The sequence below is a fragment of the Electrona antarctica genome, assembly GCF_951216825.1.
Source record: "Electrona antarctica genome assembly, chromosome: 20".
Lineage (NCBI taxonomy): Eukaryota > Metazoa > Chordata > Actinopteri > Myctophiformes > Myctophidae > Electrona > Electrona antarctica.
In genome coordinates, this window is record NC_136801.1 from 28627080 (window position 1) to 28645160 (window position 18081).

General features: G+C 44.2%; 1 protein-coding gene across 2 annotated transcripts in view; it reads right to left on the reverse strand.

The window, feature by feature from the left end:
- Nucleotides 1-16295, reverse strand: part of LOC306913460 (collagen alpha-1(XV) chain-like) — a 91547-nt gene extending 75252 nt beyond the window's left edge. The window contains exons 1-2 of one of the 2 annotated variants that reach the window (XM_079490122.1): nt 15986-16295; nt 15837-15895 (exon numbers count right to left, since the gene is read on the reverse strand). In XM_079490122.1, the coding sequence (XP_079346248.1) occupies nt 15837-15895; nt 15986-15996 (70 nt within the window). In that variant the 5' untranslated portion in view covers nt 15997-16295. The remainder of the gene's footprint in view (nt 1-15836; nt 15896-15985) is intronic. The other variant, XM_079490123.1, reaches the window with a different exon arrangement.
- Nucleotides 16296-18081: the final 1786 nt, after the last annotated feature.

The window sequence follows — 18081 nt, forward strand, 5'->3', positions numbered from 1 at the left end:
CTTACCCCTTATCCCTAAACATTTTTTACAATTTTAAAACATTTTAAAATAGTACAAATAGCCGATCTACAAGCTAACAATGTGTCGATGTAGATCGGCTAACTATTTTTAAATGTTTTAAAATAGTAAAAAATGGCAAATAAGTTTAGGGATAAGTGTTGGACATATTGTTGAGCCGCCATGCAGGGCAGCTCACACAAAGCAAAAAGAAGGACGTGGCAAACTGTTATAGCAAAAATAATAATGACTTAAACAAGACTTTGTGTGAGGTCTATGCTTTATTGCTTTTTTACTGATGATGATGATGATAAGCAGGAGCCAACGATTAACTAGAAAAGACACAAGGGCACACAGCATTAGGCAACGGCCATGATGGGATCAAGGCTGGGGCAACATGCAGGCCAACAGCACTCCTCTGACCTGCTGTGACCTCATGTGGGTGGATAGTATCTATGGGAAGAAAATTCTAATAAGAGCAGAGAAGAACTCGCACACAGAAGAGATCAGTCTTGGTTGCAAATAAAAACCTTCATTAAAAGATCCGGGTCTGTACAGACTATATAGTAAGATAAACCTTTGAGTCAACACAGGGACTATCGTCACTGTGTCTGGAACTCCACAATGTAGTGGATACTGATGAACTACTATCACTGACAGATTCAGTGGTTCTCAAACCAAACAAGTGTGCAGTTAGGATTAGCTGCGTTAGGCTGTGACCAGCTCTTGGTTTGAGCTTGAACGTTTTGGACCGACAGAACCGCAGACAAGCTTATACTAGGTGACGGGGTTACAGCTAAAAATGGGTTTGCAAGATAACTGTGTCACAGAGAAAGAACTTTAGGATGTTTACATACAGTGCAGCTATATTTATGTTTGTATAACATAAAGACAAGTTATTAATTTGTTAATTCAGATTGTAAAACGGATTCCACTGATTTGAATTGATCCGATGTGAGCTGTGCAGACTCAGAGGTGTGCAGCATGGTTGAGCTACATGGCTCATCATGAATGACCGTAGTGTCCTTGACCGTTTCGACCTTTGTCCACCAAATTGCAGTACATGTATATGACATGGTAATAGGTTTGGCTTTGGTGGACTAGATCTGTTTTATTGCCCCCTAAAGCTCAATGTATACTTCCACGTACAATGAGTCAAACGCCGAAAATAGCGTTGGTGTGCGACCCCGTCGGATGCCGAAGTATAAATCTGGCTTTAGTGGGGAGGCACCTCAGCTCAGTGGTCTTCTGGTTAGAATGTCCGCCCTGAGACTATAGGAGGTCAGGGTTTAATCCCCGGCCAGGTCATACCAAAGACTACAAAAATCTGACCCTTTTTAGTACTCAAGGTGAGGGTTGCATTAGGGGTACCCGGGTAAGTCCCTGTGACATACTAGCATCATGGCTATGTGATGTACTTGTATTGTACATCAAGCCACCTCATGCTACAGAAACAGGAGAAAGTTTCCTGACTTGGAATTGGAAAGGCTACTTACTTAGTGGGGAGGGGGGTAAATGCATCTCTCATGACACACACACACACACACACACACACACTCTACTGCCACACTTCCACGGACACACTATACTCACACACACACTCTACTGCCACACTTCCATGGACACACTACTGCCACATGCAGCTAACAGGAGATGACAATACAATTGTTTTGCTTAGCCAATAAAAGACTTTCAAACATTGGAACAGACATGAGTGTGTGTTGAAGGGGGTGGGGCTCACCAAAATAAACTGTTTATCTACAGCCAAAGTCATTATCCTGTAGTCTCTAACCAAACAGACTTTATCAGGCACACCAAAGTCCTACATCTAAAGGCAAGCGGGCTGATTAAACAAGCAGAGCTCCAGTGGTGGAAAGTAACTAAGGGGCCATCCAGATGAGGACGATTTCGGTGTTTTTGGGGCAAGTAATTAGCCGATCTGCCCTTTTTGTCACACGGAGACGGCGTGGGGACTTAAACGGCTAATTTTGAAACTACCTTCCAGAGTGGGAAAGTTTGGAGACGCGACTTTCACGTCTCCGTGTGTATAGCAAATGCCGCCTAATTTGCTGAAACGGTGATGTCATAGTCCCCTCGCCCCCTCTAAACTATAGTGTTAATGGTTTATTTCACCATAACCACTTACATATAAGTATCACAGCTATTTTATATTTGCACATAATGTCTATAAACCTTCAAGTACTGAAGTACAATTTTGAGTTACAGTATGTATATTTCACTTGAGTAATTACATTTGTCATGACTTTATACTTCTACTCCACTACATCTCAGAGGCGAATATTGTACTTTTTACTACATGTGTTACTTTGCAAATTTAGATCGTTATTACAAAACCCTATTTTCGGCTACTCCAAAATAACTGATCTACAAGCTCAAAAGATCTCTGCGTTGTGATCTTGAAGATCAGCTATATTCAAAAGGTTATACATTTTTTAGTAGCCTACTTTAAACATTGGTAGTGTACACAGCAAGTGTTACCACAGAGCTTAATTTTACTTGTAACAGTTAGATATTTTTATATTGTGGTATTGCAACTTTTACGTAAATTGCAACTCGAGTAAAACCACCGTCCGTAACCAAGCGGGCTTATCTGACACACCAAATGCCACATCTAAAAGGCAAGTGGGCAAATCAAACAAGCAGAGATCACTCTGACACACCAATGTGCGGCTACATCAAAAAAGAAAGGCGGGGCGACCAAATAAGCAGAGATCACTCTGACACACCAATGTGCCACATAATTTTCTTTTTTTTAAAGCGGGGCGACCAAATAGGCAGAGATCAGAGAGTGGAGGATGCGAGGCACACAGACAGGAAATGAGACGTGTTCATTTCAAAAGCAGGTCTTAATGAATCTGCACGCGCGCAAGCAACGCACGCGCGCACGCACACACGCACGCACGCACGCACGCACGCGTGCACGCACACACACACATACACACAGAGAGATGTGCAAGTTCAGACATACGTATACTGTACACATACAGTAAGCATGTATGTTTGAACATATACATTAGTAAACAGTACACACAGGCATACACAAACACAGCGTTCGATGGATTTCCTGCAGGATTTAAAACTGACATTCAACATGGCTTAATAAGGCTGTAATGCTACACAAAGTATACTCACACACACATGCACGCATGTGCACAGAGAGCACTACTGCTGCATACAGCACAAGTTCACAAATTATTTTTTAGAAATCCTTCACTTAACTGAGATCATGTTAAAATGGACCAACAATATATGGGTCAAATGGTCATATGGATGGATTTCTGAATGTATGGATTTTTGAGTGGTGCAACCACTCCTATAGACAGCTATGTGTGTGGCTGTGTCCCTGGGTCTGTCCCTGTGTCCCTGGCTGTGTCCAAGCACGAAAATAGCATTATAGCGTTTGTTCACCACCAAGTGTCACTGTTGCAGTACAGTACAGTACAGTACAGTACAGTACAGTACAGTACAGTACAGTACAGTACAGTACAGTACAGTACAGTACAGTACAGTACAGTACAGTACAGTACAGTACAGCACCACTCACTTCAGACAGGTCTGATTTTTTCTTTTTCGTTTCTTTTTTTACAATTCCTAAATTTGTATAGAAAAACATTAGAATTTTTTATTTTAATATCCCTGGATGGGTCAGAACACACACCTGTTTGTTTGGCCTCTATCTCTCTCTCCAGTCTGACCGACACTTTCCAGGACGGACCAAGTTAGACATTCAATGGTGTTGCTCGTCAGGCTTCTGGTGGCTCACCGCCAGGAAACGGCCCGACTCCCAGAAAAACAAACAGGCCTGCCTCTAGTCGTTCAGGCCACTTCACCTCCGTGTAAAATGCTGTGTAGCTAAAGCCCCTTTGACAGGAATATATGAGGTGTCCTGGTGGTTCTACAGGGCCGGTTAGTAGTACCCATAATGCACTAGTGGTTCTACAAACGTTTTTAATTTCAAGTACTCCCAGTTTGGCATGCCACAGACCTGCATACTCCGAGAGCATACAAATGGAACCAAGTTACATTTGTACACAGAGTTACAGACCTGTAAGGAATCATTTGGTTTCTAACGATCAATCATTTAGCTGCATGTGGACCACTGGAACCCCCTCAAGCACCCCGGGGGTCACTGCATGGACCCCACTTTGACAACCACTGCCATAAACCACATAATAGACAGAGACAGAACTTATTCCTACGACAAATTGAGACAATAGCCCATCTACAAGCTTCTACAAGCGGCCGATCTTAGTATTTTCCACAATTTAAACTTTTGAATTTTTTTGAACATTTTCATGCCCGAAATAGGCACTTCAGGTTGAAATCAGTTAAACAACTCCAAAGTCAACATAAACAGTTGCTCCAAAATAAGAAACCCACTGTTTGAATAAAGCGACTCAAAATAAACAAATACACAAGCTTTTCTTTTCTTATGAAGAAACTCAGGACTGTAGATGGGAGAGGGAGAGAGCTGATACGCCACTTCATCCAAATGTAAGACGCGGACCAAAGAATGAAAACAGTCAACCACATCAAAGCGCTGAGGACGGCGCCCAGTTGAACATAAAAGCCCTTTGATGGACCCCCGGACTTTGATTTCAGCAGGAGACGACTGATGGGGAGATAAAGGAGGAATTAATGAGAGATTAATGGAAAGACTAGCAGACCTTAGCAGGCTCTTTGGAATTCCAGTTTGACATGGAAACTATCAACACCGTCTGAGACCCCCGGTAAAGTGCTTCTACCCACTGACAACAGCTTCCCAAAATGGGATATTCTAGGACGGTGTTGATTGCGCTGACTGCCACTTGAGGACTATAGTTTCAGTTAAACTTAAATAGTGTTGTATGGTAGGTTCTTTTGTCAATTAAGAAAGTAATGGTGTTGGAAATACATGGTGCCGACTAAAGGAATTCTGGATCAATCAGAAATTGATTATTACTATTTCAAGGTGGTGATGGTGGTGTGTTTTAATGACATCATGGTGAGAAGCACAAGTGACACACAGATCATTGGTAAAGTAGTTCTGCCATGAACAGAAGGGCAAGGAAGAATTTGTTTGTGTCGTTGCGACTCGTTAGGAGCAAGTTGTATCCAAAACATTAGATACCAGTGCCATGGCATCCTGACTCTTTATAATATGCACAATGTCAGAACATATCATGAGGCCAAAGGTGAAGAACATAACATCAATTCCGCCTCAAAAGTTTCCACCCGACAGGGAGGATATTGCGGCCATGGCCCTTGGCACAGCATCATGTGCTGCTGCTTTTCCTTGTGTTCTTTGAAGGTGAACACGTGTATAATTCCCTGTTTGGATGCAAGAGGATCAGAGGTGTGATAGAATCTACAATAGAAGTTAAATTCAATTCCATTTAATCAATTCCCATTTTTTAGATCATTTTGGTTGGCCCAGGACTGTTTGACACAATGTATAGAAATAGAACACAAACACACACGCACGCACACTCACACACCTGGAACACATTTGTATGGAACCTTATCATAAGACAATGTAAAAATACAGTAGAAAAGCATGAGGTCAGAGTGTCATGATTCATCAGCCCCGTATAAAACAACACCATGATGCATGGAAACCGTTCCTATACCTCCCCACGCTTCCGGGTTTGTCCCACTGCCATCCTGTCCTCATTGTGCTAAGGCACGGGGTCCTCTGTGTCAACATGTCACCCCACATCCCACTGTCCAAATGAAATACAGCCTGTTGTTGTTGTTTTCACCCAGTCCTTCTGAGCTCACTGCCACCAGGATATTAGGAGACATTTCCACTGTGTCATTGAACTGGTCAACCTTCTACTGTATATTTGTACATCTTAACCCCTTTCCACTTACTGACAATATTTTTGACCATGTCATATACTAGGCCTAGTGAAAATTGTAAAGAATATTTCCAACGATTAACCACTTAAACCTATCTATATAGCCTACTTAATAAAACGGACCTGAGTTGCAACTGTACTTGGCTCGCTCTTTGCACTCTACCCTAAATGTCTTCGCCCATGGAGATACAACATTCTCCCCATAATATGGGTAGGCTATAGGCCCTACTGGGGTTCAAGTGGTCAAAATAATAATAATTAAAGCATAAACTAAGGCTCAGTTGCACAGAGCAACTTCAACAATAAGGCTTCCATGCCTTTATGTGCACTACAGAATATGCATTAACAAATATTATACAGTGTGTATATATACAGTATAGATAGTATAGTATAGAACAAATGCAAGGTTGAACCCCACAAGAAATGCTCCTGTGCTCACAGAGGATCAGTGTGTACATGAGGGCCAGTTAAAGTGCAAATTCTGTGAGTCAGCACTCTGAACTGAACCAGCTCCAAACCATCCTGTGGTCATACTCTCCCTGTGTGTGTGTGTGTGTGTGTGTGTGTGTGTGTGTGTGTGTGTGTGTGTGTGTGTGTGTGTGTGTGTGTGTGTGTGTGTGTGTGTGTGTGTGTGTGTGTGTGTGTGTGTGTGTGTTCGTTCCACAATTCCTGGTTATTGAGTAACTACCAAGACTACCAACCCTGATACGGACTGGATATAGACCAAGAACAAATTATTGTGTTGTCTGTCTGTCACCAGACAGTGGCCTAGTGGTTAGAGTGTCCTCTTTCTGTCTTGTTAGCTCTTATGTTACTCCTCGTCCTGGTACAGTGGCACAGTGTTTGCATGCTCATTTTAAAATCACAGCAACATTGCAGGAGTTTTTCCAAAACCAATAATGCATGTACTTTATTGTACGATAAATAGCGAAAAGAGCAGCTGTACAAGCTCACAACATGTCGTGATTATGTAACACTGTGATTATGTGGCCGAGGCACTATCTGGTCAACTACTGCCGCCGGCACATACAGAGAACTAAATATTTGTGCTAACCTATAAATCTATCTTTTTGATAGATTTGAGCACAATAATCTCCTCTGTTTCATCTTTGTTGACAGCGTTTATGGCCTTCTGCAGTCTTAATCACACAAACCCAAGGCATGGCACTTAGACAGCTGGAGAACGCTATGGCACTTTGGATTAAAGACGCCATCGAATGGCAGAAATAAATTCATTTTTTGGCTATATGTGTGAATGGAGTCTCTGAGCAAAGCGGAGCCGTTTCAGGGGTTAGCCGGTTCTTGTCTTACCCACAGGAGGAAGCACAGTAAAGTGCTTTCCAAGCAGGCTGACTATCTGGAGGACAGTCAAGAACATGGTCTGCTCTGACTCTGTCTCTCTACTATGTCCCTCTACTCTGTCTGTCTGTCTGTCTGTCTGTCTGTCTGTCTGCCTGCCTGCCTGCCTGCCTGCCTGCCTGCCTGCCTGCCTGCCTGCCTGCCTGCCCGTCCCTCCGCCCGCCCGCCCGCCCGCCCGTCCGTCCGTCCGTCCGTCCGTCCGTCCGTCCGTCCGTCTGTCTGTCACCAGACAGTGGCCTAGTGGTTAGAGTGTCCGCCCTGAAACTGGGAGGTCGGGGTTAAATCCCCGGCCTGGTCATGCTACAGTACAGACTGTAAAATTGGGACCCAATGCCTCCTTGCTAGGCACTCAGCATCAATGGGTTGGATTGTGGGGGTCAAATCAATTAATCAAATAAAATGATTCCCGGCTTTGGCTCACCACTCCTAACCTGACTCCGCCCCATCTGGCGGAGTCAGGTTACACCACTCCAAGAGATGGGTCAAATGTGGAGAACACATGTCACTGCGGTAACGTGTGTGACAAATCTTACGACTTTGTGTGTGTGCGTGCGCGCACGTGCACATGCGTGTATTGCTGTCTCCTGCCTGTCTTCTTTATGCATCTCTCTGCCCAGATCTGAAGAATGGCATCATTACAAGTCTAACTATATAAAACGATCCACCTTTGGCATGCAGAACACACAGAACACACACACACACACACACACACACACACACACACACACACACACACACACACACACACACACACACACACACACACACACACACACACACACACACACACACACACACACACACACAGCCTCACTGACAGTTGATGTGTCCATTTTCTCCACGGCTCTGTTGTTTGGACGGAGAGGAGAAGTCCTTCCTCTCTGTTCTCCAACAGCTCTAATGGATTCCAGAGTTTGGACGGAGAAATTGTTTCATATTTCAAACAAAAATACAGCCGTGGCGTTCGCCAAGCAAGCAAGCAAGCAAGCAAGCCTGCGTTTTATAATCAGAGAGGGGTGGAGGAGGAGAGAGACAGGGATGGAAAGAAAGAGGCATGGAGAGGCAGAGTAGAAGAGAGGTTGATACATTCTTAAGGACAAACAAGAAATGTTTCAGGAGGTGTGGGGCCGTTTTATAAGATACATAAAGAACAATAATTTGTCACATTTAATGGATGGAAGAGGAGTAGTGCTGTTGCTGTTGTTTTTGTTTTGTTGTTGTTTTTGGTTATTGTTGTTTTGCTTTCTTTATATCAGTAATTGTCTTGTACTGTTCATTGTTGTTGTTGTTTTTGTATATTTGTATTGTCATTTGTGTGTAAAAAAGGAAAATAAATACATTGTTGAAAAAGAAAAAAAGAAAAAAGAAGAAAAAAAAGAAGAGAGGTTGATAGAAAAGATATTAGGGTGGAGGCTATGAGAAGGAGCAAGAGTTTTACTACATCAATATTTGATCAATAGTCATACTGTATCACTAACACCACCATCTACAGTATCTATATAAAAACGGACCTAGCATCAGCCCACACAAGCTAACCCATACGTCAGTGCATACAATGGCCTCGTTGTGGAAGGATAAATAGTACTTCTGGAGCTAGAATGATTCATAACGAGAGTGATTCATCAGAGCGACCATTACCAAAACCACTCCAGAACCGCAACCAAATGTCAGGCAGAATTCACTCACTCATACCATGTTCACAGAATGCATGTTTCTGTGGAACGACTGAATCTGGTCTGTTCTGACGTATAGCGCGAGATGCCATCCGAATGAACAGAGGACAGTAAATCACATACTGTATTTGTACACTATGTTACTATTCAAACGTTCTTTCTTTTGTTAGGAAAGAGCTTCATAGAACGCTAGCATTTCACTTTCAAAAGTCAAGCCTCAAAAAATAACTTCATGTGTTATTTAACAACTTCAACCCCATGAAGCATCCCTATTGTGGAGGGAACATTCGCCACACATAGCCGGTCTGCAAGCTCACAACGTGTGTTACAGTTTATAGCTGTGTGTACCTCATTATTATTGACATAAAAAACCATCTGTGCCTCATATTCTCTGTCCTTCACATGGTCCTGGCTGCTTTCTGTGCACTGAGTGTTCCTTCCTCTATCAATGTAATGATGGACACCATAATGTCAATAATAAAACATGTGTGTGTGCGTTGAGCAGAAGAACAGGGTGAAGTGTGAGAATCCACACTCATTTATTACACACATTAACTAGGGTTGGTCCCAGAATCATTTCCTCTCGTGGCCGCCGATGATGGAGCAGTGGTCACTGGTCACTGGACACCACAGCCAGCTGGGATCAAATCCCACCAGAGCCTTCTCTCCTGGGCCTTCCAGACCATTATTCACACTGTGGACATTTTGCACTTTCTTATACGCCACTCTTGCTGCTGTGCATCTCAAAGGAAAGGGGAGACACCTGCAAGCATGCCCACCGCTCCATTGGAAGAGTTTTTTGTGAACTCCACTGAGGCAATGTTTACGTCAGCTCGAATGAATATAAAATACACAACGGGTAGTTTCTGGAAAGCCCATTGGCTTTGCAAGAGCTTTTTTTTGTTGCTTTGTTGGTTGCTGTGCCAACCGTTATGGTACCCATTTCTAGTGACTTGGGATACTTTCTCCCACGTTTATAGTTTTGTTCTCACTTAAGACAGTAAAAACACGTCATTCTTTACTTTTGACCCGCTTGCCACCAAGTGTGTGTGTGTGTGTGTGTGTGTGTGTGTGGGGGGGGGGGGGGGGGGGGGGGGGGGGGTCAAAGTGGGTTCCCTCAGGGGTACTTGGGGGGGGGGGGGGTTCCAGCGGGTCTCCAGCTAAATTATTGATAAGAGCGTACACAGATGGAACCAAATGGACCCGCAACGGAATCAGAATCGGCTTTATTGCCACATCATAGGTTTACAGGTGGGTTTGGGGGAGACCGTGATTTGGGGGGGGGGGGGGGGGGGGGGTCCACAGCGTAATGCATACCAAACTGGGGGTCCTTGAAATGAAATAGTTGGTGTGAAATGAATGAGTTCCTGGCGTGCAGCACATGCCAGGAAGCATCCATATGCAGGACTTTGCCCCTAGTGTGTGTCCATGTATCCTCTTCATTATAACATGGAAATGCTGACGCACGGCACACACACACCACATGACATCATAACAGTGTGGTTTTGGCTTGTCTGTGTCCTTTCCTCACTCCTCGTTAGCCCCACATCCCCCCGAGGGCATGCATTTTAATATGGACCTTTCACAGCACAAACAACATAACTACATAACCACGCCACAGCAAAGATTATAATCATCATGATACCCACTGTCTGCGTGTGTGTGTGTGTGTGTGTGTGTGTGTGTGTGTGTGTGTGTGTGTGTTCTTCATTTCCTGTGAATTTTTAAAAGATGCATACTAGCACACGCTCTTGATGACCGATGGCATCTTACTTGCTTTATTGGTCCTACAATACGACAGTGATGATATCTACTGTACTAGCAAACAAATCCCCCCCGATTAACAACGTGTATATTTAGAGTGCTGTGAGATATATAGGCACTTAATACAATGCCTCTCAGCCAATCAGAATGCGAGGGGGAAACAATAAAGAATTCAGATTTTAAATTGAAACTTGTCTGAATGATTCTCAGTAGTATTCTGTCTATTAGTGCAATGGTTTACAAACTATTAATTTAAAGGACTCCATGACTCTGAGAGTACTAGGCAACAAATAACTCTCAGTTTGGTTCCATGTGTACACTCTCAGAGTTACTGACCTGTAATTGTCCTGTCCATTCAGACCCCCTCAAGGAACCCTGAGGATCCCTGGACCCCACTTTGAGAGAATATTAGTGCTATTTGCATACCTACATGTATGCAAGGTAAAACCCCTGACAGCTCAACAAAGTGGCCCTTTACACACAACATGAAAATAAGTAATTAAATTATAGCTAATACCAAAATAGCTCAATGAAAACACCAGAGAGTCCAGATATACCAGTAAGCCAGCAGCACAGATCTCCAACTGGCAGAGATACTGTATACAATATTTTGGCTCTGCAGACCTCTGCTATGAGTGAAATAACAGTTTCATTTGCCAGGTACACACAAATGTACTAGTACTAGGCTGAACTTGAGATGTTGTTTCACATGTAGGCGCAGTATATAGTAGTACTAACACAAACAGGAAGAAATAACTGCTAGAGAAAGATAAGCGAGATTAAAATAAACACATTAAGTGAACCACTTTCACCCTGGTATCCCTGTTTGGGACATTTCTAAAAGTTTTTTAACGTTCAAACAATTTTCTGAAAAACCTATGTTTCTATGTCAGTGGTGCTCAACCTTTTTCATGTCAAGGACCCCCAGAATTATCTGTATTTGGCCGCGGAGCCCCATTTGTGGGACCCTCCCAGAAGCAAAGATTTGACTTAAAAATGTTCGCTCTGAAAGAATATATATTCAAAGATTTGCGCCACATTTTTCAAAAATAGCAGATCTACAAGCTTGTAGCACAGCACTCTGTGCCACGATATGAGCTTGTAGATCTGCTATTTTTCAATAGCTAAAGTATAACATAATGCTTAAAACACCAAAATGGGTTCCCATCCTGCGGTTAAAATTGAAATGGATTCATATCAGTTGGATTTCAACACAGCACACATGATGCAGGGTGATGGTGGGGGTTGTCATGGTAACCACTCTGTTTTTAGTAGAATATTTAGAGCAGCACACGAGTGCCTGGAAATATTTGTCCCTGACGTTGTAGTTGGCAAGAGAAGGACTCACACTAATGCACTGTGGATATATACACTTTACCACACACTAACACATACAAACACACAACAATAACTAACTACACACAATACTGAGCACGCATGCACACCTAAGCTTGCACTCTGCTGCGTGACACACACACACACACACACACACACACACACACACACACACACACACACACACACGCGTGCAAAGATGTCCAGGCCTCTGTCTTTCTTTAGTTGGTTTTGTTTTTGGCTTTCGCCTTTATTTTATATTTTTATAGAAGGACAGACAGTAGGCTGACAGGAAATGGGGGAGAGAGATGGGGGAGTGACCTGCAGTAAAGGCCGTCGGGATCGGGAGTCGAACCCGCGGCACACTGCCAGACTCAGGATACCGGCCAAGGTGCCTGGACCGCTGAGCCACGGCCCAGGCCGCCTCTGTCTTTCTTAATGATGCTGGCAGAGCCGTGCTTGACTCATGGCATACAGTCAGGCTCAAAGTCTCCCATCTGGCCCAGGCAGTCACTCTGCACAAAGCTACAGTAAGCTACAGAAAAACTGGAGCAGACAATCACAGCGTTTCCTCCTTCTCCCCAGACTTCTCTTACTGTAAGTCACTCAACGAATGTCATCTCATTCCTCAGTACAGTAGATCCCTTTTTCCACCACCAACCATTATCAGCTTTTATCCACTTACATTTGGTTCAGCTAAACTACCCCAGTATACCCTGTGACAGTGTAAAAATAGACCCAACTGATTCAATTGGGGTCAAGAGAGTGTGACAGTGTATATAAAGACAGACGGTAAAGCTGAGAGGGAGACCTTCAGGAGAGGCAGGACAGTAGGACAGCTGAGAGGGAGAGACAGTGTAAGAGTGACAGAGAAGGAATACTACAGCAGGTTTCAGTGCTACATAGTAAAATCCAGAGTGTTACCCCTAACTTTGCTAGGGGTTAAATTGACACTGCATTTGACTGTGCAGGCCTACCGGTATTAAGGATGCCAGCAATTCCATAGGTAAGTGTCCTAACTACTTTATGGACCCCATTATATGAGGCTACACACGCACACACGCACGCACGCAGGCATGCACGCACGCACGCACGCACCACAGTACCTAGCTGATAGCATTAATAACAGCGAAGATGTATGCCTCTATAAATCAGCACAGCTGCTCCCAGTTATTTGTGAGTGTTTGTCTTTTGTAATGGCCATACTGGAATAAGGCCACTGTTAAGAGTTATGTCATTTCTTATAAGCCGTTTTTTCCAGCATTCCCCAACTTCTACGAGAGTCTCCGCTCATTCCTACCAAAACGGTTTTCCATGTCGTAAATGGGAGGCCGTGTTCTGCAGCGCAGCTAGGGCCTTTTTTTTCTAAGTGCTGTTTTAATTCAAATGTCAGCCTCTGACAATTAAGCTCCACGGGCCGTATTAACTACAGAGACTCTGTAATTACATAACAGGGGGTCCAAAACAATGGTCCTTTTGTGACCTGGAGGTCTGCATGTCATGGATAGGCCATGGTATCCACCACACGTGTGCAAGCACGCACGCGCACGCGCACGCACACACACACACACACACACACACACACACACACACACCACACACACACACACACACACACACACACACACACACACACACACACACACACACACACACACACACACACACACACACATACACACCCACACACACACAAACAGTGCGGTCCAGATTCCATTCTGCGAGATGTGCATGGATATAATGACCTGTCAGTCAAAGGTCTTGACAGACAACTAATAAGATGACTTCATGTGATGAACAGTGACCTTCAGTAGGCTACATCATCTCTCAACCCTTGCTCTCCCCTCTACCTTCTCCGTTTCCATTCCTCTTTATCAAGTGGTTCTCAAACATATTCATATCAGGGACCACCAAAGTGATATCTGGGGACCCCCATCTGAAAGGATTGTGTGCCAGGGCAGGGAACCCCATAAAGACAAGATTTGGTTATTTGTCAAAATGTTTCCGAAATAGCAGATCTGCAACGATCACGTTGTGAGCTTGTGGATTTGCCATTTTTGAATTGCCAAAGTATTAACCAATGTAACCACTCTTCCTCATTTTGTTGGGACCCCCAGACTCCACTTTGAGAACCATCTCTCTCTCTCTCTCTCTCTCTCTCTCTCTCTATTCTTCCTCCAACTGGCTATCACTCATGGTCTGTTCTCTTTTCTTTTCTCTGTTTCACCCCCCAGGGAGTAAGCTATAGTTAGTTACAGCATCAGTTGGCTACTATTCAAATGGGCTAATGTGAATGAAATCAACTCAATGGACTTCCTCACTCTGTTGTCCTACTGTAGCCTATATGGCAAATTAAACACCAAAAGCATTTGCAAGTACAATCTGCTGTCAGACTAAAACTAATCACACCCAAGTGGGGGGCGCTCTTATCATCGTACATCATCGTACATTATCTCATTCCGGCCAATCACATTTGCGTCCTCGCCTTCATCTTCAATGTTTGTGTTAACGCAATGTTCGTGTTTACACAAACACACTCAAAGCTGGCCATTCATTGTCAATGGCATTTAATGTTTGTATATTGGGACAATGACATAAAACTGGCCATTCATTATCAATGGCATTTAATGTTTGTGTTAGGAGTCAGAAGGACAATGTTTGTGTTTACACACACACCCTCAAAGCTGGGCATATAAGGGGCCCCTCAAAAAATAAGCGTCCAAAATCAGGGGAGGGTGATGATGTCATTACGTCATCTCCTTATTGCATGCAGCAAGCTACTGATTGTTGAAGTGTGTTAAGAAGGAAACCCAGTCTGTGTGAATGTGGACCTTGTGCGTCTTCGCCAGAAGTTGCAATAGCAATGGAAAAGAAATTCGGAGTTAATTGAGAACACATTGAACTCCTCTCATTGATCCCATTAATCACGGAAAAAATCCACCCGAGCTGTTAAAACAAAGCAAGCGAAACTAGAAAGTTAGACCTTTATCCCAATATGAGCTACGAGTAGGCCTACAAAAGCAAGCAGAAAGCAACTGTTTGTGTTTAAATGTCCAGGCCACGGCTATCAACAAAGTATGGATGTTGCTGGTGGACTGTCAATTTCTGCTATTATTATTAAAGGCTACTTCAAACCCTTCGACCTTTTCGGTTGATAAACACATTATTTTTGTCAAGCGAAAGGTGTCGAGCAACTATATGTTAGGCTATACCTATCCAATATCTCATTTACATTTAGTCGCCGAATCCATCAAGTGTCCAACACGTCATTCAGGCGCACCACTCTACAGCAGCCGTGTAATGATGACTGCGGTGCGGTTTTACGCTCGCTGTTGATGGACGAACGCTCTTTACGCACACATCCAGAAGCCTCTGTCTGGGACCACCGCATACGGCTCCAGTGGTTTCTAGCTTCTCTGAGGTGAACTGGACCTGAACGTCCAACGTCACAAAGTAAAACCACCTTCGGGCTTCGACCGTCCGTCCATGCATGGGAATCCAGCTTTCTCTTCTGCAGACGCGGCGTGAGAGCTGCGCGCAACAGCAGCACTGGTGGGTGGTGACGGATTGTCAAATTTCGCTGTGTGAAATCAATCCAAGTCCAAGACAAGTGGCGTGCCACACAATTGACAGACAACTGCAATCTCAAATGCATCTCTAGTCTGGACATATGGATAATGGACCGTGGCCGTTATTGACACACTGAGTTAGTCAAAACGTGCATGTAAAAACTCCGTGGGTGCAATAAACCTTTCAATGAATCAATGAAACGTTACGTGCGCCTGGAGCGCATCAACAATCAACACAGCGAAAGCAGTCGTCAGATAACACGGTGCGGTTCACTTACCATAAAGCTGAGCAGATGAGCACAGGAGTAGAAATAATCCAAAGAACCACGGAGGCAAGCTGCATGGTGACACAAGCACAAAGTGAGCAAAACACAAACAAAAAACAACCGAGTCTAGACAAAAATACTTATCATGCATCCTCATTTACCGTAAAGTCATCTTCAGCAATAAAAAGTTAGGTCCTCACAAAGGTCCCCTTGTCTTAGAGAGGTAAGGCACAGTTGGAGCCTGCTCTGCCTCTCACTCACTCCGTTTGAGACAAATCTATCCCTCTCTCTTTCCCACTCTCTCCTCTCTCTATCGGTCTCCCTGCACTGCCTTAGGTTCCTGACGAAACAAAGGCAGCTTCAGTGCTCCGGGACTCAAGCGACCCTCAAACTCTTGAAATCCGACTCCGAATCTCTCTCCCTCTCTCTCTCTTTCTCTCTCTCTCTCTGTGTGTGGAGTGTGGACCACCGCTTTTCTAATTCAACCCTCCCCTCAAATGCCGCTACTTGCTACCCCATTCCCCAATAATAGATACAAATTAACACCCTGGAGTTAAGCCCTCCTTTCTCGACCTACTGCTGACTACTGTCTCCCATTCCTGAAGCAGGGGGAAAGGATGTTTCAGGCTTTATTGCTACATATTTCCAATGCAAAGTTTGGTTGTCAAGCACACATAGAGGAGGCAATAATTCACAAGGATGTTAAGTGTGGATATTAATGTTTTAACTTCACGTCAGTGAGTGTTTTTCCTAAAACCTCTGAGAAGATATGATATCCAATTGCATTTTTTTATTTTATTTAATGTGCTAGTGCTATGGTTTCTTTAGAGGTTTTATTTAGCCTAGTATACACATACAAAAAAAACCTCAACAACTTTCTATTGGAAACTATTAATTGTCACACTGACACCTCACTTCAATGACAGAAAGAGGGGGTGCACTGTGCCTCACAGAATTACCCCTGTCACTCATGGTATTTCCCCAAAACACAGTAAAATCAATGGTTAACATAACCCAATGTGTTGTTCTGACGTCTCCTTGACATAACCACATAACAGTCATAACCCAATGACATTAATTAGAATGAACACAACATTCCCATTTCCCACCATTCCTAATGCAAGTGAGAGCACAATAACAACAATAAAACAATAAACATATGTGCCCACTGCACCCCAAGACATGCTGGGAAGTCCCTCCCCTGTCAAAAGCACACCCCGGGATGCTACACAGCCTCCATCTGAGGGGTCTAGCTGTCCCCAGCGACCCACACATCCCAACACAAAGCTGGTTCTTCTCTTGCAGGCTCAGGGATTTGGTGTCCCATGGAGTGAGGGTCATTCCGTGCGGAGGGCCTCCCCCCTTACCAATTGCACCAGAGACCACTCCAGGCAGCTTCCAAAGCCCTGTCCATTTGCTGGCAAGCTTCAGTCGAACACCCACACTGAGTCCTTGGAGAAAAGTCCTCTCCCTTGTATTGGGAATCATAGGCACGTTTCTAGTGGGTGCCAAGGCTGGGGCCCAGTCAGCAAAGTAACTTTGCTGACTTCGCTGTCTCTCTTATGGCTGCACACCCACTGACCACCCCTATAGTTCCAGCTCAGGTGATGGGCAAAAATTAGAACTGGGCCTGAAATCGTTGCAGGATCTTCTTGGACACCCGGAAGTGTCCCACTTCCACCAAGCCAAGCTGGACTTTGGAGCACTTTGTTGCAGAGGCCATGAAGGGGCAATAGGAGATGCTGCATGTCTCTCATCCCCTCAGGTGCATGCCATCAGTGATATAGCCGGCTGTCGACGACAGAAAGGCTGACCCACTGCGAACAGTGCACCTTGCTTTCCTTTTCCAGTGGTGATACTGCAGACCATTCAGGGCTTAGACAGCTTTGACCCAGCTCTGTAGCAGGACAGCGATGGGGATCCTTGGTTTGGATCCCACACAACTAGTGTGCTCGTGGTGTTTCTCAAAACACTCCAATTCCCCCCAACATATTCCAGTAACAAAATTGAATGCCACAGACGAAAAACAGTCTAAGTCCACACTATTGATCCATAATGTATAAATGATAGATAAGGATTCAGGACAACGAGGCCTTTTCGTGGAGGGGTCAGAATGAAATTTGGACTTAGACTGTTTTTCGTCTGTGGTACTCACTATAACACAGCAATAAACATGTGTGCCCATGCATGCTGAGGCATGCTGGAATGTCCCTTGTGTGTCCAATGAATACCCCAGGACCTATTTCAACGGTGTGGC